The sequence below is a fragment of the Phallusia mammillata genome, chromosome 5, assembly GCF_965637545.1.
Source record: "Phallusia mammillata chromosome 5, kaPhaMamm4.hap1.1, whole genome shotgun sequence".
Classification (NCBI taxonomy): Eukaryota; Metazoa; Chordata; class Ascidiacea; order Phlebobranchia; family Ascidiidae; genus Phallusia; species Phallusia mammillata.
In genome coordinates this window covers 24,672,539-24,696,037 of record NC_137256.1, presented here as the reverse complement: position 1 = coordinate 24,696,037, position 23,499 = coordinate 24,672,539, and the positions used below count along the sequence as shown (strand labels likewise).

Below are 23,499 nucleotides of genomic sequence, written 5' to 3'. Positions count from 1 at the left end.
GCATTAATGGTTGTTGCCTAAAACACCTCTAGTGGTCAAACCTTTAAACATTGGCGGATTGGGCTCGAATTTTGTAGTACTATTGATTGAATTATTGTGGTTTCATAGTATTTTTATTTAAGCCCAGTGCTGATCACTGTGTTTTACCCTACAACACCCGACTTTCTCATGGTTATCTCTTGAAATGCATTATTTTTAACTTTGCATGTGTGGGGACCCATGAGTTTCTGCCTGCAGAAACAACTAAGGTTATAAAAGACGCTGGATAATGTGGGACCCAATATAAAATAAGCAGAGGAAATATATGAATGTTTATGAGTGTATAGGCAAATATATGAGTGTATAGGCAATGACAAAATGTGCTAAGCCACCCTTCTAGTTGATTTTGCCTTTCCACTAGTGATGGTGATTTTGTTTACCAATATACACATGTTGGCCAGCGCGAAAAAGCTATTTTTTATTTTAATTAAAGTTGTGTGAACTTGGTGTGTTAGAAATTGTGTAAAGTGTCCTATGCTAGTGAAGTTTAAATTTAGACTCTGTCATATTGTCACAATGCACGTTTTATTTTATTTTTATAATTTAACAGAGGATAAAGCACCAAATGACACAGTTTTGGAAATCGGACTTGTTTCCATAATTGCAATCATAATTTGATTTTACATGATTTCATATGGTGTCTGATAGAGAATGAGAGGGCTAAAATATTATCTGAATTACCTCAGGCTTGACATGTAGCCTTTGATTTATACCGTGTCTAATACACAATAAAATGCCACAAACACTATGGCAATCTACATGTTTATGCACTGTAATGTTTGATTTGTTTGTTTTTGCAGCAACTCAGTCCTGAGGCATTAGAACCTTCTTCCCAACAAGGTTTGACATTTCTATGATATTGTCAGTTAAAAGATGTCCACATCTGTGGTTTTTACATGGATTTTGTCACAGTTTAAGTACTTAAGCTCTATAAACTTGATACTATGCCTTGCAGCAATAGCTTATTTATTAAAGTACTTGAGGTTTAAACTGTATTTAAAAAAAAAACATGACATTTGCTGGATCAATTGTGTTGTTGAATTTTAGCCAAATCTGTTGTTGTTCTCAATATTTCCGGAAGGTACATGGGGACAACAAACTTTTATGTGGCTGGCAGAGATCAAAGTATGTTATTACATATTCTTAAAGTTTGTTTTGATGCAATTTAGTATTTTTTTACTTGGACTGCCAAAGTTTTGTTCAAATTAGGCCTTTTTTTTGTTTTGTGCAATACACAAGTAGCAGCATTCAAAACTCAACTATGGTGTACTAATTTTTTTAGAAGTGGATTTCCTTTAAAAAAATTTTAATTTACTCTTTGAATAAGAAGTACGATAGTCCAGAGACCAAATTCTTTTATTGCTCATAATTTCAGTTAATCAACTTACGTTCATGATATGATCCAATGTTTTGAATTGGATTTATAGTAACTTTTGTAAGCAGTTACTTGAAGTTACACAACCAAATCGCCACTAGGAACCCAGTTCTTTTTCAATTGCATCCAAATAAATTACCCTGAATGAATTTTTTTATTCGGTTTAAACTTGTTGTAGTTCTGGGCCGGTAAGAAAAATACAAAAGATCCTACCATGTTTTGTTTTAGCTTCTGTGAAGAAAGTTGCAAAAGCTCTAAAACACATTGAGCTTGTTGCTCCTGACATTTCCAAACCCGAATCAAAAGCAGCTGGATCTTCAACTAAAGGTTGGTTCATTTGTACTCATGAAAACCTTATGATCTTTGTGGGTAAGTTATACACAACATGTAGGTCTGCAAGGGGTGTTGTAATGAATTAACACAATCATTCAGGCATTTGTTTGACAAAGTACAACTGCAAATAGCAAGCTATGAATGTGATTGCAGAGCCTGTGTAGCTCAGTTTCATAATCCCAAACACAGTTAGGCTCCTGTTGTGGGTTCAAATCCCACCACAGCCTATCCTTACATTTCAATTATAAGAATGGCAGTTTGATCAGGTTTAAAGGTACAACACAGTGTTATTTGAAAGTATATTTAAGTTTTTTTAATTTTAGTGGACTCATGTTCAAGTGATAATGAATCAGATTCACAAAGTTCATCTGAATTTGACTGGAAAGAGACAATATCAGGTTGTAACTTTCTTTTTAGGCATTTATTTTTCAACTAATTGGATCCTAATAAGTAGAAAAACTTTAATTATCAATAATCAAAACATATAATGGCATATTTATTACTAAGACTCTATCATTAATGTTGTTGATAAAATGGTTAAAATCATACCAAATCCACCCAACTTAAATAAATGAAAAAAATACTTTAAGGCCCCAAACTATTAAATTGCATCCCCTAGTTGCATATTTAAGTGGTATGTGAGTGTAATTGTTTAACCCTTCCAAAAAATTTACTGACAGGTAGGCCCCAAACTAAATAAGTTTATGACATACGTTGCTAATGTGTGATTTTAAGCATTTAAAGATTGCAATGGGTTACAAGGATCAAGAGCTAAAAAGTGTTGTAAGCTCTGTGTTACCATTTTTTTGTTGAAATTAGGAATTTTAAAATTAAAAATGTAGTTTCATCTACAAACAAATGTGTCTACAATTCCTGCATTGGTCAGGAAAGACAACAAAGGAAAATTATAGAGCCACTTATGATTGTTCAAAAACAGTATTACTTGCTCTGATGTGATTTTGATGCTTAAATTGTTAAGCAGCAATTTTATGTTGACTGAGCATAAAAACAACTGTTGTCATTGACTACTTGCACAACCGAGTGGTAAAAAGTGTAAAAACGTACCTCTTAACAAATCAGCAACAGATGTATATTTAACTAAGATTTTTGTGACACACCTTTATATATCAAAGGCCTGTCAACAAAATATTTCCTGGCTAAAAGTATGCAAAAAGTTTCTTAAGTTGTTGCACATTAGTTTAAGAATTAGAAAGAAACAACAAGAAAAACAGCACATTAGACAGTTAAATCATTGTGTGAAAGAAATTCAAAAAACACTCAACAGCAAAACAAAAATGAGACAAGCAGCTCAACAACAGACTCTGTGTGACATAATGTGATCAGGTGTTGTTCTGCTCGCTGACATTAAAATAAAACACAATGCAGCCATGTAAATGGACACAAGTGTCAAATTCTATCATAAACATTATTTAGAGAATACATCTTCGAGTTTGAGTATTAAAACTGTTCACTTTTAATTCCTATCCACTTAAAATTCAAAAGTATCTTTCAACACTTAAACTTTAAAATTAAATCCTTCTGAAAATCTGCAGCAAAACATTTAGGTGAAATGTAGCTACTACTTTTGTGATTTGGTATGATTCAACCTCAACGCAACACAAAAAAAAGTTTAAACGAAGAACATAAGTAAAACAACATAGACATTGATAATGTTAGTAACACAATAAGAGAAAAATTCACTGATAATAACTGCCTGTGTTTCAAACAGTTTCAGACTTGGAAAAACAATCTTTGAAAAAAGGTTGCCTGAAATTTGTGAAAGCAATAGCTGACATAATAAACCGTGTCCCTCTGCAAGCAACAAAACAAGAGAATGTGAGTAAAGAAGAATTTGGAAATACAAGCAGCTGGTTGTTCAAAAAACAAACTGACAAAAAGAATATACCCCCAGAAAGTTTATTTGAGGAGGCAGCAGAAGCATGTAATGATAGAGCAAAATCATCACATAAAACAACCAACAAACAGCAGCAAAATGTGGCCGGCCTAACAGGAATCGCTGGAATAGGAAAGACCACATATTGTAAATTTGTTTTGAATCATTGGATTGAGTCACATCCACATTCATTTGTGTTCTATATTTCCATCCTTCAAGTTGACTTTATGGAGAAATGCAATCTTTTAAAGTTTCTTCTTGTGTCCACTGATCATGAATACAAATTCAAACCAGAAACAGATGATACAATTTTAGATGAAATCAACAAATCTTCAGACACACTGATTGTTATTGATGGGCTTGATGAAGCAAGAACAACACAGGATTTTTCCGAAGATCCATTTGGCATGTCACTTCATGAAGAAAAAAAGCCTGAGTGTATCTTAAAAAATCTGCTAAATGGTCGCTTACTTCGCAATGCAAAAAAGTTGATTGCTTCCCGACCAAATGCATTTCTTAACCTAAATCCACAATGCAAGCCAGTATTTATGCTACAAGTTTTAGGTCTGAGCAAAGAATCTCAAAATCTTCTTTGCAAACAGTATTCCAAAACTAAAAAGCAACAAAAACATGTCCAAGATGAACTGGAAAAACAACCCAATGTATCTGCATTGTTGTTTATTCCGATCTTTGCACGATTGATCATTCCATACTTTGTTGACAACCTGGAGTCAAACAAACCAGTTTTGTCAATTTCTGATGTATTTCTAAATCAACTTGAGCAATGGCAGAAAAAAACAAAATTTGTCACAGATAAGAGTCATTTAAAGCAACTAACCAAGCTGGCTTTGGATGGTGTTGAAAATCGTCAATTTTCATTTCCCAGCCAAGATTTTGCGAAACATGGTATAGAAATGAAATCTATTGAGCCATTCATGTGTGTTCATGCTAAACATCAACATGGTATGTTGGTTTTGGATGGGGAAAAGACATTTTTCTTCATTCATGCCACATGGCAGGAGTTTTTGGCTGCACTTCATCTCATGGTGTTTGCATCCTATGAGGAATTCTCCTCCAAGATTCAACATATATTTCAACAAAGTTCCTGGGAGGTGGTTGTCCGCTTTCTATTTGGATTTTGTCATCAAAAAGTTCAAGAAAAACTGAAAATATTATTTCCTGATGGCCAAGAGATAAACAGAAAAGAAAAAGTTGTGAAAATACAAGCCAGGAAGCTTTTACCAAAATTGAGTGAATTACCATCTGATATTCCAATTACTGCAGCAGAATATTATGATGATGTCATAAAATCATCTACACAAATACGCGAGTTCAACTCAAGAGAAAAAGATTCCACACTTTCCAACATATGCAGTTGGGCAAATGAGGCCAAAGATGATGATTTAACCAAGGCTGTTGCCAATTCCCTTCCCAACCCATTGTTACTATCAGGAGATTTTCTTCCCCACCAAGTAATGAGTTTCTGTCATGTCCTATCAGCTGCTGAAGAATCTCACATACTTAATGTGGGGGATTGGTGGAATCGATCCACTTTTACTGGACCGGGTCTACATATATTACTGAACACCATTCAGCAATCCACACACAAAGTAAAAACTTTAAATTTGTTTTTCAACATAAAAATGTTAGTTTTATTATAATGTCATAGGCAACAATAATGGTATTGTGAATTCAGAGAATATTAATATTAACTAGTAATGTAAACTGGAATAAAAAGATTTGACAAGCATTTAATTTTTACATTGTATTTTGTTCGTGTGCACCAACTATAACATAGCTGCAAAAATTCCTCAGTTGTAAATACACAAAAACAATTTTAAAAGAAAGGAAACAGTTTTACTTTATTATTAAAATATGTTTATTAAAAACATCATAATACAGACCGCAAAATGTGTTGTATTTTTTGAAAGAGGTTTTGGCCTGATTTTTTTTATCGTTATCAGCTTAATGCACTCTAATGTTTTTTTGTCAGATTCCCAAGTTGCATTTGAAGGAAGTTGACTTATCAGTGGATTTTGAGATTATCTTGGAGCTTCTTCCTGGTATCACTGAACTGACACTATTGGCTTGTGGTTTGACAATTCCTATGGTGGAAAATCTGGTTGGTGTCATCACACAACACAATATCCATGTATGTGATTTTGTAGTTTGCGGAATAATAACGGCTGATTTTAGTTTTCCATCTAAGCCAGGGGTGGGCAACATACGGCCCTACGTCAAAATAACGCTCTCCAATAGCAAAAAAAAAGTCCCGCCGTTGTCACCATTGCACCATACGTCCATTGTTACGACATAACTACCAACCTTGTGTGTGTCCTACTTTAACGGTTTCCTTTGTTTCCACACGTATAGCCTAGTTCAGGGGTGGGGAACCTGCGGCCTAAAGGCCACATGCGGCCTTTTAGGGCACCAAGTGCGGCCTTCGATGGCAAAATACATTTTTAAGATGATGATATAACCGACTGCACAGAAACGTATTTTTGACTTTATTGCAGAATATTTTTGGATTAGTTCCAGGGCAGTGGTTTTCAAACAAGACCCATGATCCCATAGTGGTATATAAAGCGATTTCCATAGGACTACCAAAAACTCCAGGTTCTACAATTTCTAGTTTAAATAAATCCTGCTGAATGTTGTGATGAAGATGAAAATGTAGTGAGGAATTTTAATTAGCTTGGACCGTAAGTCCTACAAACTACGAGGAATAGCAAAACGACCATTCTGTAAGTCAAAAAGTTTGAACATCACTGTCCTTGGCCTGGGAAACAGTCTATGCGGCCTACACGAGTGTCGATAAATCGTTTGGAAGCCTTTATAGACAAAAAGGCTCCCCACCCCTGGTTTAGGTGGTCAAAAATCCGTTTTAAATCACTGGATAAATACGCGATTAATGTATCGATTCAGGAACCCGGCCCGCCAAGTACCTCATTTTCCCACATCAGGCCCGCCAACTGGAGAAGTTGCCCGCCCCTGATCTAAGCAATGATTTAATATAATCAAGATGCAAACGTAGATGACAAAAGTGTTTTACCAAATAATTTCATATTTGTCTCTTACAGTTGTCTCATCTTAACTTGTCTCTCAACAACCTCAATGGTGTTGGAAAGTATCTGGCCAAATCCATCCACTTGATGCAGGTATTATTGCTTGCCCCATCCAACTTGCAAGAAGATGATTTCAATGCAATAGCTGAAGCCACAGCAAAGCGAGATACAAATGTAAGTTTGTTGTTTCTACTTTTTAACATCCAAACTATTATAGAATTTTGTTGGGTTTTATGTAATAAGATGTAAAATATTTAAAAACAAGTAAATTTTATCACAACATAATGAATATTTAGTTTTCCAAAATTTATCAGTTTATTGTTTGTAACCTTCAACTTGTTTGGAAAAAAAATAATTGAGCTCCTAATATCTATGTATTATGATTGGTGTTTGTTACGTAACAGTACTGTTGTAATAAAGACAATGGAAAACAATTGTGAGTGTCATGCAAAAACAATGAGCAATTGTTTAACCATTGTCTGTTTTAAGAATTTCAACACAAATAAAATGTTACAGATATATTCCAGTTAACAGATGCATGTTGGTGTTTTTATAGATGAGTTTGCTGAACATGAGTGGAAATGTGATGTCCAAGAAAGCTTTGGACAGTTTTGCACCGGGCATCTCTAAGCTTGATGGGATATGGTTGAGAAAATGTTCAGTCACAGGTGATGGTCTTGAACAACTGTGCCATGAAATCAGCAATCGGGAAAAACCAGTAAGCTACTAATGCTCAGAACTGTTTTGTTACTTTTGCAAAGCTCAGCAAAATAAAGGCTTTGCTTGTTATAAGTTTGTTTTTTATTATCTCTTCCAGTTTTTTCTGTTAATAAATGTTATAATAAAGTGTTATCAAAAAACTAATTCTCACTACTTATTACAATATTAAATCACAAGGCAAAGTTTATTGGCAAAATTATTTTTTACTTATAAGCATTATTTAATCAAATTTGGTTACACAAATTATGGAATCCAGTAACATAAGCTTACTTCACGTTATTGTGTAAAAACTGGACGTTTGTAAATTTCACAAAAAACACTTGTGTTGCTTATCTGTTTTCCTTTCATGTTCTTTTGTTTGCAGATGAATTTCCTATATCTTAGAGAAAACAACATTGGGTTGATTGGTGTCAATCATGTGTCATCTTGTGTTTACAACATCCGTCAACTGTGGTTGTATGATTGCGATTTGACCATCACTTGCCTGCGAGCATTGATTGCTGCCATCCTCAACATGGACCACTCAGTGAGTTGCAAACTTATATTTGAACACAGCAGAATTTTTAGGAGAACCTAATGTGACTAAGTATATTTTACAGTTCAAAATTTTTAATTTTTGGCCCCGATTTACCTTACACATGCAGTAGTTGAGTTGAAACAGTCACAATGGATTTTTAGTCTATCCCCAATAATCTTTACTTTATTCCGGTTTAACACTTTTGTATCTTTTTTTTTGCTGTTTTACATATTATTTGTTGCATTTAGGTACAAAATTCACAGTTTTAAAATCCTAACCAGAAACAAACAAGCCAGTATATTAGTGTAAAACATGCTGTTTCAATACTTGTGTCAGTGACGTTTCAATAGCTACATTTGTTGTTTTGTTTTTAAGATTGCAAAAAAATATGTGTAATTTGCATGTCACAAACGACATTTATCTTAACAAGCTAAAAAAACTGATAAAACTTTTTATGTTTACAGATGGTTTATTTAGATCTCCATGCAAACAAGTTTGGTGATGAGGGGGCAATTGCTCTGGCCCCTTGTTTGGAAAAAGTTGAAAACCTTAATGTTTCAGATTGTGACATCACACCAGTTGGGGCAAACGCTTTGCACACAGCCAACCGCAAACTGGTGAGTTTTATTTATTCCTTTATTTTCTTTCACAAGTGCAAAGTGGGAAAACATAACAACCTTTTTTTGCAAGAAAACTACCGCAGTACCTAATTAAGAAAAAGAAAACTACCGCAGTACCGTAATACCGTAAAAATGTAATTGAAAATATTCACTTATTATTAGATAATAAACAAGATATTTTCTTGCTCAATGCATAAATGCAGTCTTGAACAAGGCATTTTGTTGTATGCCATTAAACAAGAATATGTTTCTGCTTTTGTACTGGAATTAAACAAATTCAGTACTGGAAATTTTGTGCTGGAATTAAAACGCAGATTTTGTTGTTTTTAGTAATAGCTCAAATGTCTTCTTGCTATAACCTATATCTGTCACTCTTGAAAACACTACACTATGTAATTTTGATTGAACAATCATAAATAACAAACATTAGATTATTTTGCACTGAACTTGGTGGTATGTAAGTGTTAAAAATGTAATTAAATTTTCAGAAACGTGGGATTGGTGGTCTCTCAGACATCCCGCAAGCAACTGCAGCAAGCAGTGTTGGGAGGCCACATGAGGTTGCACAAAAACCAAAGAAGCGCTGTGCAATAAGTTAAACTTTCACCACTTCAACTGAACCTACTGACAATGTCATGATTTTGTCACAGATTGTGCCTATTGATGCCATGTTTCAAATTTCTGCTGTAGCTTTTATAGCAAAATGTTAACTTTATAATCCTTTTAAATCTGCATCTCCGCCAACTGCATATTCACTTTGATTTTGTTTGCCTGATATTTTATTGCTCGCATTACTTTTTAAATAATACTGGCTGATACAATGTTTTTGCTTTGTTGTTCAAAAACTAAATATTCTGATTGTTTAGATGGCTTTTATTTCTACGTTTTGATTCCTGGCTTTGGAATCAGGGGTGACCTTAGGTTCTTTTGCAACTGCAGTTTAAAAAGCACAAATAAAACCATATGTTTTATATCTTTGTGAACTCTTAGCCGGGCATAACATAATTATGTTATATAATCTATTGAAAGTAGTCAAATGTCACCATGCCAACAACACATGTGTATGACTAATGCATTGATATTTATTGTTGCCTGCCATCACTTTTTGAATAATACTTGCTCGCTCATTTGTTGTTTACAAACCAAATCCTCTTGATTTTTTCGTTGGCTTATATTTCTGTGTTTGCATGTTTTGTTTCTTTGCTTTGAAATTAGGGTTGTTTGACACGTTCAGCTTAAAAAGCTCAAATAAAACCAACTAAGTTTTGTATTTTTGTGGAATTACTTTTCTGACATGAATGAACCCAATGGAAGTAGCCAACTGTCACCAACAGCACATATGTATGACTAATGCAGGGGTTCCCAACCTTTTTACAATCTCATACCACTTGGATGCTCTGTACCGCAATGCGTACCACTTCTTGCAGAACAACTAATTTGATCAAATCATATTTTATTCAGAAGAAGAATATTGGCATACTAAAATACCACTAAATTTAATGAGAATATTGTTTACTGTCAAGCAATTTGTCAATGCGCGGCGTAAATTTGCTAACAGCTCATCGAAAATCATTTCTGGGAGCACCTAGTTTGTGTGAAAAAAACTGAAACTACTAGAGTACCCCTGAAAAACCTTCGCAGGTTGGGAGGTTGGGAACCCCTGGTCTAATGCATTTAACTTTAGTTTATTAACTTCTGTGTTGTGCTGATGAAGCAGATTTAAATAGTTTATTTGTCATTTATAACTTACTTTGACCTACATACACACAACAGATTAATGGAGCCGAATATAAAACAGTTTTTGAAATTCTGTCGACAAGTTGTTCAGATAAACTGACCTTGAGCATTGCCCTTCTTTTCATCGATGTCAATGACATATAAAAATTTCTTCATGGTTGAAAGACATATCAGCTTTTAGGTTACAGGTATATTATTTTAACAATTCATAAAAACATTGAACCAGAGAGTAGCACCAACTGATTCATGGCCCGTTGCACAGAGTTTAAATCCACCAACAGCGAGGAAATGTTGTATTTCTTTGTATTGTTCGCTCGAAGAGTAAAATAGAATGAATAACGAATAAATGAAACAAGCATTTATAGCTTGGATAATTGGCAATTTACATAGCACACACGAATAGTAATCACCACAAGCAAAATAGTAATGAATGCGGTACAATTAACGAATCACGTGACTGTGGAATGCGCGTACGCGATTACTGCCTTAAGGACAGTACATGAAGCGGAACCACAACACCTCCCCTTCGAAGATCAGAATCCCCCCTCAGATTTAGAAGTGAAATCGCTCGGGAGGTTTACGCGACCTCTTAGTTCGTCGTGGATTGTCGGGACCGAATGAAGGAGAGCTACGATTCAGTGGCATGTCTGAATCTGCACCAGCAGTAGGAGCCTGCGGAATACTTTCTTCCGCTCCCGGTTCCAAATCCTCGTCGGACGCGTATCGAGCGCGTAGTTGGTCGATATGGCGTCTCCAAATTGGACCACGTGGAAGAACTTTAACATGAAAGGTACGACTTCCACACAGTTTAATAATCGTGGCAGGAACCCAGCGAGCCTCCTCGGTACGTCTTGGACCAAGATACAAAGCGTAACATGGGTCTCCAATGTTGAAAGAAGTGATGTTCACGGGTTTTCGTGTTGCTTGCACTTGCTTACGTTGCATCAGGTGTGCTGGCGAAGGCAACAGAGTATCTATTTTCGCCCGAATTTGTCTGCCGTTAAGTAGTTCACTTGGTGAAAATCCACTGGCGTTTGGAATACGCCTGTATTGCAGTAGAAACTCTTGCAACGCCTCTTTAGGAGGTTTAGAAGACTTCTTAAGTGCCTTTTTGAAAGTTTGCACTAATCGTTCTGCAGCGCCATTTGTAGCAGGAAAGTATGGAGCTCCGGTCAGATGAACGATGCCCCTTTGTTTACAGAAGTCTTGAAATTCGGCAGACATAAAAGCTTGCGCATTATCGGAAACAATAGTATGAGGGTAACCGAAATGGGCAAAATCTTGTTCCAACAACTCCATAGTTGTTTTCGATGACATAGATTGCGTTTGGTGTATACACGGGTATTTTGAGTGAGCATCTATCATCACAAGCCAGTTACTTCCAAAAAAGTTAACTGCGTGATCGATGTGTAAGCGACTCCATGGCTTTTCCGGCATCATCCATGGATGTACAGGTGCCTTTGGCGGAGCGTTTTGATGTTCAGCACAAGTCTGGCACTTGTGGCAAAGAACAGTAATGTCGTCATCGATTTTTGGCCAATAGACTGCAGTTCTTGCCAGTTGCTTCATTCGTTGAATCCCAAAATGTCCTTGATGAAGGATCTGGAGAACAGCACGACGAAGTGATTCCGGTATAACCAACCGTGAACCATACAGTAGACACCCATAACTGGTGCTCAACGAATCCATAACCTTGCGAAACTTTGCAACTGGATCATTGTATGCAATAGTAGATGGCCAACCTTCTCTCGTAAAACGCATGACTTTGGATAAGGTTGGATCTTTTCCACTTTCCTTTCGTAGTAACGCCGAATCGGTGGGTTGCACTTGTAAACTAAGACTGGTAATTGCACAAACAGTGTCGGTGTCATGTGCACTTTCCTCCCTGTCGAAGTCAGCATCCTCACCAACTGGTAACCGACTGAGTGCATCGGCATTTTGATGTTGCGATGTCTTTCGATATTCAATGGCGTATTGAAATTGGCCAAGAAAAAGTGCCCACCTTGCTAAGCGATTTGCAGCTAGAGCAGGCGTAGCTTTATTAGGACAGAATAATGCCAGCAGTGGCTTGTGGTCTGTCAGTAGAATAAATTTCCTACCATATATATATTGATAGAATTTCTTCAGCGCAAAGATTATAGCGAGAGCCTCTTTCTGAATTTGGCTGTAGTTGCGCTGGCTTTTAGTTAGTGATTTGGATACGTTGGCAATTGGTCTCTCGCTTCCATCTTGATAGCGGTGAAACAAAACTGCTCCAATTCCAACATTTGATGCATCGCAGGAAATGCCAATAGGTAAAGTAGGGTCAAAATGTGTCAGAACTGTATCAGCTGACAGCAATGCTTTCATTTTGCAAAATGCAGCTTGCTCGTTAGGACCCCATTCCCATGCAATGTTTGACCGCGTAAGTCTGTACAGTGGTTCTGCAACGCTGGAAAATTGTGATGGCAGAAACTTGCTGTAGAATTGAACGGAACCAAGGAAAGAACGTAAGCTTGACACATCTTTTGGTGATGACATATTAATAACAGCATCCACCTTAGAACCTTTGGAAATGCCATCTTTTGACAAAATATGACCCAAGTATTCCACTTGAGGTAACGCAAATTTACATTTTTCCAAACGACAGCGTAGACCTTTGTCGTTAAGTCGTTGAAGAAGTTGGCGAAGATTGTAAACATGCTCTTCAGCCGTTGATCCGCTAACTAAAAGATCATCGAGATAAACTGTAACACCTTGTAGATCGCTTGTAATCTCTTCCATGATTGATTGAAAATAACCAGGAGCAGATGTTATACCGAATGGTAAAACATTTTGCAGTAGCACACCACGGTGTGTACTAATAGCTAGTCGCTTTCGGCTCTCTGGTCCCAACCGGATTTGGTTGTAGGCATCAGCTAAATCAATCTTTGTAAAACCGTAACCACCACGCAACTTGCGCATCAAGTCTTCTGGAAGAGGAAGTGGATGGCGGTGTGTACATAACTGCGGGTTAACTGTTACAGAATAGTCTCCGCAAACTCGAATCTTGGCTTTGGTTTGTCCTGGAAGTGGTGACTTTCGTATAGGAACTACTGGTGTCCCCCACTCGTTAAATTTCGCAGGAGTCAAGTCAAGTCAAGTCAAATTTTATTTGCATAGTCACTTCATCATTACAGTTCCATTGTTGAACGGATACGTAAACAGCAAGGACACCGAAAAAACCGTAGGTTATCGAGTCAAGTGTCCTTTTATTTGAATTGTGGTTGAATTCCGTTTTGGGTATGTCCTGCCGTAGGATCGCAACCGACCGCACGAACCTGGCGGGGTACGTCCGGTTGCATAAGACGGTGTTTGAACCCGCAGGTTCTGCTGGCCAAATGAAACCCGCCTAAACGGAAACACCAGCTCGGTTCCTCGGAACGTTTCCTGTGATCCCGTAGGCAGCAGGCAGAGTCCAAATACCTTTTGCGATGCCAGCATCGTATGCTTGATTTACGTCATCCTGTAAAGCAAATGGAACAGGCCTTGGCTTGCAGAAAACAGGCTTTACGTCTTTGGTGAATTTTACTTCTAGTGCAAAATCCTTCAAACACCCCAAATCTTCCTTGAAAAGGTCTGGATATTCCTCGCAAAGCTTTTTGCAAGCACGTTGTAATGATGCGTCTGCTTGGTTGCTGGCGTCAGATAATACGTTTACCTTATCGTCGGTGCGATAAAGTAACTTGTCCAATGATATCCGCAACGCCTCGATTCCACATCGACCAAGTAGATTTAAATGCGGCATTTCGGAGACAAACATCGTAAGACTACATGTGGTTGTCCTGTGTTTGACTTCAGCTTCGAATGCGCCCAGTATCGGTACCAGATGTTCCGTTGCAGAGTTGAAACGCTGATTGGTTTCCTTCAAACTCGGTTTCCCAATTTTCTTCCAGAAATTTACAGAAATAAAATTTCCGCTTGTTGCTGTGTCAATCTCTAACAGACAAGCTTTACCGTTTATGTTGACGGTTACCTCGAGTTTTGGACTAATATATGCTTCTGGCTTCATCGAAAGTAGCGAATTTACATGCTGAACAGGCAAAACAGACGCCTGTTTCTTTCTGCAAACAATTTCCAAATGGCCTATACGTTTACAGAATTTGCAAGTGGCTCTTTTATAACGGCAATCGGGTGCCAGGTGATCAGGTTTTCCACATCGGTAACAAGTTGTATTCTTTCTAAACTTGTCAATTGTAGGTGTGGACGTATTGAAACCTTTCTTTGCATCCCGTACCTTGTGTACCGATCCGCGAGTTTCATACACGGTTTCCTTTGCAACCTTTGCAGCGTCTTCGGTTTGCATTGCAACTTCAATAGCACGTGTAAATGTCAACTCATCGGCGTTGATTTTGAAAATTGCCTTTAGCACTGCTTCGTTACCTATGGAGCAAATGAACCTTGTACGTAACGCTTCGTCCAGCGGGTCTTTAATTGAAGGAAAATCGCACGTGCCTGCGTCGTGACGAATGCGTGCAGCTAACTCTTGCACTGTTTCCCCGGGCTTGCGTTGCATGTTGCTCCAAAACTTAAAGCGTTCCCGAATAACAAACCTTTTCGGATCGAACTGTTCCTTCATGAAACCTTCAATTTCTTTGATTGAAAGATCGTTCACAGTCTTGACTGGAGAGCTTTGACCAGCCAGATTGGATAGAAGCTTGTACGTCACAGGGGTTTGATTGGTAAGAAAAACTTGAGCCATCCTCGTTTCTGGTACAGCATGTGCTTGTATAAACGTGGTAAACCTCGACCAGTAGTCGTCCCACAGCTCCGATGTTGAGTCGAATGAGGCAAAGCTTGGCGTAGCAACGGAAGGTGCAGCCTTGTGACTTGAACCGGCTTTCTCAACTAGGGCGAGAATTAACTTCATTTGTTCATCATGGCGTCTTTGCTGCTCTTGTAGTTGTTCTTGCATCAGCTTTGCAATTTTCTCCATCGTTGAAAAGAACTATCTTCGATACCAAACTGCGTATAACTCGTTCAGTTGGTAGATCCCATCCTCGTCGCCAATTAACTCTGTTGTATTTCTTTGTATTGTTCGCTCGAAGAGTAAAATAGAATGAATAACGAATAAATGAAACAAGCATTTATAGCTTGGATAATTGGCAATTTACATAGCACACACGAATAGTAATCACCACAAGCAAAATAGTAATGAATGCGGTACAATTAACGAATCACGTGACTGTGGAATGCGCGTACGCGATTACTGCCTTAAGGACAGTACATGAAGCGGAACCACAACAATTATCATGCAATGAAAACAAGTAAGATAACAATCATGATTTTAGTCACAGCGATTGCACAAATCACTAAAAGCACAGTGATAACATTGAGATAAGTGGCAGGCCTGTCATCTGTTGAAAAGTGAACTTTTTTCCACAATCTCCTGACACGAAGCGAATGTTAAAATTGTTTTTGAGAGTTGCCGCATTGTTTGAATCGACTGACGGTGGATTTTACTTCGCTTTGATTTATAATGGACCTGAAAACATTCACAAAAAATGTCATAGTTTAACTTTACAGCAAAATAATAGATTAAATGGGATAACACCAACTGCATCCTGTTTGGCCAACCATTTATTTGACTAAACAAGTGGCCAGAGCAAATTGCCCCTTAGATACAGAGTAACAGGGTTGCAAAATTAGAGATTTAAGGTGGAGTTATGGTTTTTAACCAACTAATGAATTCAATAAAATCCAACACACCTGGTTGATCAACTTATCAATGAGGTAGTGGATCCATAAAACATTAGTTCTGGGTCGAAAAAGCGTCCAATCATTTTCCAATTCATCTCGCATCATTCTGTATATTTCAAACTGATAATCCACACTTGAATCGGCGTTGAACAATTCCTCGTCATTTGATAAGTCTTGGTACAGGGAAATCCCACCTTAAAACAACAAACTAATTGTTTTACAGGACATCTCTGGTTATTTCGTTTCAATTTAATGCAGTCGTATTAAAAGAGTAACTGTTAGCACAACACTTAAAGAACTTGTGAAATATATTTACTGCATGCAGTATTTTAATAATCACATCACAAGTGTAATGTATTTCCAGCTTAGGTTGAAATACTATACACAATACCTTTGGTCATCCGCAACAAAGTGAAGTTAATTATTCTTGTTGAAATCCTGCTTGTTTCCGAACTGTAATTTGTCCCATTCAGAGTAAAACTGAACGATTTTGTTTCAATCTTCTGCACAAGGATGTTACCCCAGTGAAGATCTCGATGTTTGAACATTAAAGTATACCCGGCCACTGCTAACCCACTGATGGTCTGCTTCAAAGCTAAAAGTGACTGAAAAATGAAGTGTTTTTTACTCAGTACCAACAAGGTCTCAGTGCAGCTGGTGACGAGAGATGGGCTTATGTAGCCACCTATAGACCCTCCTGTTTGTTGGGAGCAGCAAGCTGAAAAGCTATGCCTCACCAACCTGTTCGATGCCACAACTGGGCATTAAAGACAGAAGAATGTGAGAACTTAGCAGTTCAATAAAGGCTGATCAAAAAGCTGGTAGCTTTGCACAGTGTGGATTACAAAAGAATAAATATGATACCTGGGATGCATTATTGAACTTAAAATGTTCGATGTCGATTCCGCCATCAGCGAATTTAAACAAAACATAATGCTGGTTTGGGTCTGGCAAAAAAAGGCCGGTCATTTTCTGACATCTTGTGCTGTTATATTTGTCCCATGCATCGAGAAGCACAGCTGGGTGTGGCCCATATGCCAGATGAAGTCTATTAAAACAAGAAATGCATTATTAATATATATTTTAACACACTATAATATAAATACAAAAATACTTTGTTTTGTGTTAGGTTACTTAAAACATGTGCTTATTGCAGACAAAAATCAAATTCCCTCTTATGCATAGCTTATTTAACATTTTTAAACTAAAACATTTTCACCGATGTGTCATCACAGTACACCAGGCCCATTGAAGGCACCATACCGAATCAGCCAGTCACCAAGCATTCACATGTGGTAAGGCATAGGCTAGAAAAATATAGCCGTAATCGCTGGTCTGCATAGACGCTTCAGGGCTGATCCCAGTTATAAATTTATGTTCATCTTAACTAAAGCCAGTGGTTCTTAACCAGGGGGGCGCCAGACAAGTTAAATAAACAAATATATTTAACTTTGGACTCACCTCCCCCTAAAATTAATTTTGCAAATGTAGTGTATTGTTTGCGAAAACAAATAGCAAAAAATATTATGATGCATATACCTTATGGCGTAACACAAATTTTAAACAAGGCGATACGTGGCAAAGTTTTTGGTTGTGAGTTTTTTAACTGCGAGCCAGTTAATTTTAATTGAAGTCTGTTTATATACTTAGATTTTAATAATCACGCTCGAGAGTCGCATGGGTTACAGGCCCTGACGCAGCCTTTCCCAATCTGGCATTCGTTAGACGATTTTGACAAAAGTGCAAAAGGTTCATGTCTTCCCACGATCTTATTTGTATTCAGAATATGCCGCTGTTTAATTGTAGAATTTTGAAAAATATGAAAGTGTTACATACCAACTAATGCACATCTATTTTACCACAAAGATCTAAAAAGGCAATTGTTCGCACACAATTATTATTCTGTGCTTTTGTCTGTGACATAACAAACTGCTTTTGGATGATACTTATGCCTTTGTAATCCTTTTATACCAGGTAAAATGTATTATGAATGTTTGGACAATCTTTAACGCCCCCGGGCCGTAATTAGGTGATCCCTGGTTTACAACATTGGCAACGGAAACTTCTGGTAGTCATTTTATGCCTGTTTCAAGGGGGTGTGGAGTGTGCGACAAACACGTTAGGGGGTGTGGACAATAAAGGTTAAGAACCACTGATTACAGCCAAGTGTTTTTTTATGGGATCTATGTGGCTTCACCAAATTCCACATGCTCGTTAAGGTTCATAACTTGTTATCACCAATATTGTCAGTGCATAAACACATACATTACTCACAAAGTTGCTTAACTAGGATGTGACACTCTTTAAAGTCACGTCGCCCAGCTGGTGTAATAGTTATGACATCATACTCTGTTTTTGCTGTGATGGGCACTGATTGAAGGCATGACATTAATCTGGTTCTGGGGCACCTTGTTATCCGTAATGAAGTGGGTTGGTTTAAAAAGTAAAAAACATAAATGTAACTGTTTTATGTTTAACTTACACAAACCATTCAAATAACTTTACTCGTAAATTTTTGAAGCGACATGCTGCAGTGTCAACAGGTATAATTTACATTAGATATGTGCCCTGTGACATTACAGTGATTACTGTGAGAAGCATGGGTCAATTAAAGAAACACACATTAGAATCCACAAATATAAATATAGATGAAGAGAATTTCTAGGGTGCAAGCATACCTATTTTATAATTTGACTGGGGTAGCATGCCACCCTTGCCACCCAAGAAATCAATGCAAGGCAGACTTGTTATACACTTTCTGAGGCAAAAACAAGGTTATCTTTATGGCAAGGTACTTCAACTAAGAAGTAGTAACCTATATAGTTCTCAGTAACCTATATAGATTTACGTTGTAAAAATTAGGTTATGTGCAAATTAAGGCCGGTTTGCCTTTTGCAATCCAACACAAAGTTACTAACACATTAGATAAACTTTCACCTTTGAGTTTTACATGACTGTAAATGTCTAAAACAGGTTTTCATACTCAGGGCTCATCCAATATGATTATTCCATCACAAACTCGATGACGTGACACTAACATCCATGACTGCATCGGTTTTACGACACACCAGGAAATTGACGGATGTCTCTGCACAAAACAAAACAATTTGCGTAAAAATGTTAAATGTTAGTTTTATGCAAGCAGCAACATTGCCACCTTCCTAGATGTTAATTAATTGTTTGCTGTATTAAGTTACATGAAAATAAACGTATTTACATTCCAATTAAATGGTCATTTAAAATGTGTTTTTTACTATCATGCCAATGTTGTACTGCATTGATATAGATTTACACAAAGATAGACAAAGTATAGACTTGATTTAAGTGAATAACAAAGGTCAGCACAGTCATGGCAATCATATGATTATTCCACAGTCAATAGTTGTTGCAGTAAATGAGTAAGTCTTCCATTTCTGACACATTTAAATCCAACTCCATTCTGCCAATCGTCATCTTCCGGGCAACCATTGCACGCATTTCCATCACATACAGTTGAGCGCAAAACGCATTTCTTGCTCTCCTGACATTTGCAATGTGTTGGGCAAACGACGTCACATGGCGTCAAAGCTTCAAACTTTTTAAGTTACATCAGAGCCCATATATAGTGGTTATGGTTTAGTTACTCATAAATTAAAACAATAGTATAACTCGTGTATGCTTTTTACTTTTCTATTTCCTAAACATCTATACAAAAGATATGTTTGTTTATTTTTATTTATGCAGCTAGAATTATTCAAAAACACAATACCAAGAAAATATTTAAAACAAAGCAATGCTGTAGAACTATATTAAATCTATTTAAGCAAACAAAACGTAACAATTCAGTTTGATTTAGAGGTTTTACTTGTCTTAAACATATATTTTTAATCAATTTTGTTTTCTTAACAAGAACATGTGCAAACTCTCTGCGGGTCCGGATTAACAACAATCGATGGTAAAAATAGAAAACACATGTTGACATTCTTTAAAAATAAATTTGCATTTTAAACCAGTCGAAGGCTGCGTAGTTAATGGGAAGTAAACATTTAATACTTCTAAAACATCTTTAAAACCTTTTTTTGTTAGGAAATTATTATATTGTATGCAACACAACCAGACAGTTTAAAGAAATGACGCGTTTAAAAGTCACACGAAAACGAGCTCGTTTCTTATTTCAACAAAATCAAAGAGCGACAGTTGGATAAGACCTTTATGTGGAGAGAAAGTTCTCCTTTGTAAGTCTATGAATTAAAAAACGGAACACGGTTAACGAGAACACGCACTCAGTTTTTGGCAAAGGCTTTAGTTGTTCTGCCGAACACAATTGCAATAGGCTAAATACGTGTTTCCAATTTTCGAACCCCAGCTATGACTATAAGGTAGTGGGTATTGTTGCGATGTGCTGAGCGTTCGCGTTCGGTTTGTGTTGGTCACGGTCAAACTAGTTTAAATTGTCGGCGTTCGGTTTGCGACAAGGAACTTGGCTTTGAGCGCCTAAAACGAATCTTCAATGATGCAGGGGTAAAAGTGGCAATGAAACCTTAACAAACTGGTGTTACCAAAACCTATAGATTCCACGTTAACAATTAATTTATCAGGTGCCTGGCTGTGACGTTGTGTAAGCTACTTCAGACAAACTAAAAAAACTTAAATTCTCGCCTTCTTAAACATTGCGCACATTGGTTTTTGAAAGTTGATCTCACTCACAATGATGGGAAGCACTTTTGTTCCCAAATTACCGAGCAATTTTACGGCCAAAGTCCCCAGCAACCATCGAACAATAAGTTAACTTATGAACTGTCACTTGTTTGCGCCCTTTAGTTTTACGACATAGCCTATGTTTTAAGCATTTACTAATTATTTTACGTACCCCGCTGTTTTTGTCATATTATTTTTACGGTCTGCAGAAACTCAATGTTTCTTGAGGGCAAAACGTCAACAAATATTACAATTAAATTAAAAGGGCCAGTATTTTTGTCTAGAATAAACCTGTTCGAACAAACTGTTTTGTTATGTGACATTGTTTTCTAGAAAAGAGCTTAAAGTATGTTTTCAGGCGCATCCCGACTTGCGTGGCTATGCTACAATGAAACAAATAACAAATATGTATTCAAGTTGCGTTGGTGAATTACATGTTTAGCGCCACGGCGATTTGGAAAAACACAAGTTGTTTGTTCGCTTGCATGTGTGCAGGCCCGATCTTTCGTCGACAAGGGTGATTGGTTCATGTCTCACTTGACTTGTTCCGACAACGTTTGCTCCATGAGCTTAGTTTACTCTCCATTTTTTCGCGTGATTCGTTTCTTACGTTCTCCCATTTCATTGAGGCATAGCCGCCACGTTTACCACGCAGAGGAACCATGGTTTTATTTATAGTCGCCTTGAAGAACTTAGTTCCTTTTTCGATTCATTTATTCGTGCAGTTAAGCTAAATGTCAAAAACAGTGGAATTTTTTTAGAATCTGAAAAAACTGTTAGCGTAAAAATTATAAGGATGTGGAATGTGTAAAGGCCAAACGTATGATAAGTGTTTGCAACTTTTACGTTGTGCGCATCATAATACTAACTCAACAATCGCGAAGCAAAATTCATTATTTTGTTCCTGCGTTAAACTTACCTGTTTTGGGGGTTTGCCTAAAATAATTAAATAACGTTGTTGTTGTGACGTGTGTTGCCCTTAATCTTGTACGCTACATAACACGTAAATGTTACACAGAATTATTTTTTCCTTGTTTTTTTGGTTTAATAAGTTTTCTTATTATGTGATTTAATTGGCAACAGTTAAAGGCGATTATTCAAAGCGGTCGCTCTTTATATGATGTCAACGTTGCGCAGCTTTTTTCAGCTACAGACTCGGCCAACGCCCCAACGCACATCAACTTAGCATAGGTTTGTTGCCCTCGCCTCGCCACGTCGGCAGACATTTTAGTCGCTTTGGAAAATCTAGCTACTTGTAGTTTCAAAAGGCCTTTTCGAAAAAAATGTATTTGTGAATTGGGAAAACAATTGTGATTTAAAGCGTTTTTAAATAATTTATTTTTAAAAAGTGGCAACGTACTAAATTTTTACTCGATATAACTGAGTTAGTTTAATAGCAGATCAAGAGAAATTTGGAAATAAGGAGAGAAAGGAAATTTCGCATCATGTTCGAAAAACGGAAAGGGATCGATGACGGCGTAGTTGCCTAAATAAGAAACTTACTACTCGCAATTAACCTGAATTGCATGTTTTCCATAACTTAATTCGATTTAACTTCACGAAAGTGCAAACGACTCCCGTATTTACTCGTCTGTAAGCCGCCCTCGTTTATAAGCCGCCCTCGTTTATAAGCCGCCCTCGATTGTAAGCCGCATGTCGAGGTGTTAAAAAAATAAAGTAAGCCGCCCTCGATTGTAAGCCGCACGCTGGAATTTTAGATACGATTGTATCTTAATACATTTTTCTGTTGTTATATGGTTTGACTATTTGCCTGCAACAATGTTTTCAGCAAAAATAAACTATTTTTTATAGACACGTGGGGGTTAACCAAAAGGGAAATCCCAATTTGTAATTGTTTTCCAATATATGTTTATACTTTTTACAAAATCTGTAAAATCTTATTGGGTAAAGTGTGGCGTCAAACGTTACTTGTTTTTGTTCAAATCACAAACTCGCTAGCAGAACAATCTCTTGAATTGTTAAGAGCGCATTATTCACACAATCGTAAAACATTCTCGGAAATTCCTTTTCAACTGAGATTCCAGTTTGTTTAAGCAATTTACGAAACGAATTTAGTTTTCTGCTCTGTGGCAATGACAACGTTTGACGTCAATGCAATAAACTCCTATTTATTTGTCGCATCCGGCTGGCACTGTTATGTGGATAGGAAGTAAAAAATTACCCTGAAATATTCTGTAAGTTTTGCAGCAATGCAGAACTTGTCAAAGCAATTGCCAATCATGGTTTAATTGTTTTACTTTTTGAATGTCCGTATAAAATCCAGCCTTTCAACTAATTTTACTTGCTCCAGAAACTGATTAAACAACTGAACCAAACAAATCTAAATTTACACTTTTAATTTTCCCTAACACATCTCAAATGTAGTGTCACTAAGTATTTTATAAAGGACCCTAAAATTTGATTTTATTTCACAATATAAATTCACAAACCAAAGCAAATCCAATATTAGCCAATATGCACCTGATTTTTTTTAAATTTGCTTTACCGTAGTGACACCATCCCTTTTACCAGTATAAATCAAATTGTTTAAATTTTAAATGATCAGTAAATGTTTGCTAATTCTAGCCCTAATGAAGACTATTCTATTAGTAAAGAAAGTTTGAGATTATTATTAATTTCTGCATTGTTTACAAAATGAAAGTTGTCATCATATGTCGTTTTTTACGTCTATTTGGAAAGTTGTCAGTTTTTGTAAATCACAAATTTTAAAACAATACTTTAGTAAAAAGTATAATGGCAACTATAAGCAATGCTTGTAGTAGTTGTGTTATTTAAATTTGTAT

General features: G+C 36.8%; 2 protein-coding genes across 4 annotated transcripts in view; one reads left to right on the top strand and one right to left on the bottom strand.

Moving 5' to 3' along the window:
- The window catches only part of LOC145230734 (NACHT, LRR and PYD domains-containing protein 3-like), a 46,603-nt gene extending 36,818 nt beyond the window's left edge, over window positions 1-9,785 (top strand). Inside the window, exons 8-13 of the mRNA XM_080096247.1 lie at window positions 5,635-5,793; window positions 6,722-6,880; window positions 7,263-7,424; window positions 7,791-7,952; window positions 8,408-8,560; window positions 9,052-9,785. Of these exons, the coding sequence (XP_079952373.1) occupies window positions 5,635-5,793; window positions 6,722-6,880; window positions 7,263-7,424; window positions 7,791-7,952; window positions 8,408-8,560; window positions 9,052-9,162 (906 nt within the window). The 3' untranslated portion in view covers window positions 9,163-9,785. The remainder of the gene's footprint in view (window positions 1-5,634; window positions 5,794-6,721; window positions 6,881-7,262; window positions 7,425-7,790; window positions 7,953-8,407; window positions 8,561-9,051) is intronic.
- A 5,548-nt stretch (window positions 9,786-15,333) lies between these two features.
- LOC145230742 (serine/threonine-protein kinase haspin homolog) lies at window positions 15,334-19,697 on the bottom strand. 3 transcript variants are annotated; one of them, XM_080096262.1, is made up of 6 exons: window positions 18,956-19,697; window positions 18,293-18,426; window positions 16,883-17,066; window positions 16,410-16,623; window positions 16,028-16,212; window positions 15,334-15,803 (listed from the first exon to the last, which is right to left on the bottom strand). In XM_080096262.1, exons 3-6 carry the CDS (start codon window positions 16,985-16,987, stop codon window positions 15,672-15,674), a joined length of 636 nt encoding a protein of 211 aa, XP_079952388.1. In that variant the 5' UTR covers window positions 16,988-17,066; window positions 18,293-18,426; window positions 18,956-19,697; the 3' UTR covers window positions 15,334-15,671. The 3 variants fall into 3 exon arrangements, with proteins under 3 accessions (XP_079952388.1, XP_079952386.1, XP_079952387.1); XM_080096260.1 differs by lacking the exon at window positions 18,293-18,426; XM_080096261.1 differs by lacking the exon at window positions 18,293-18,426 and having other exon boundaries at window positions 19,002-19,697.
- Between the last annotated feature and the right edge of the window lie 3,802 nt (window positions 19,698-23,499).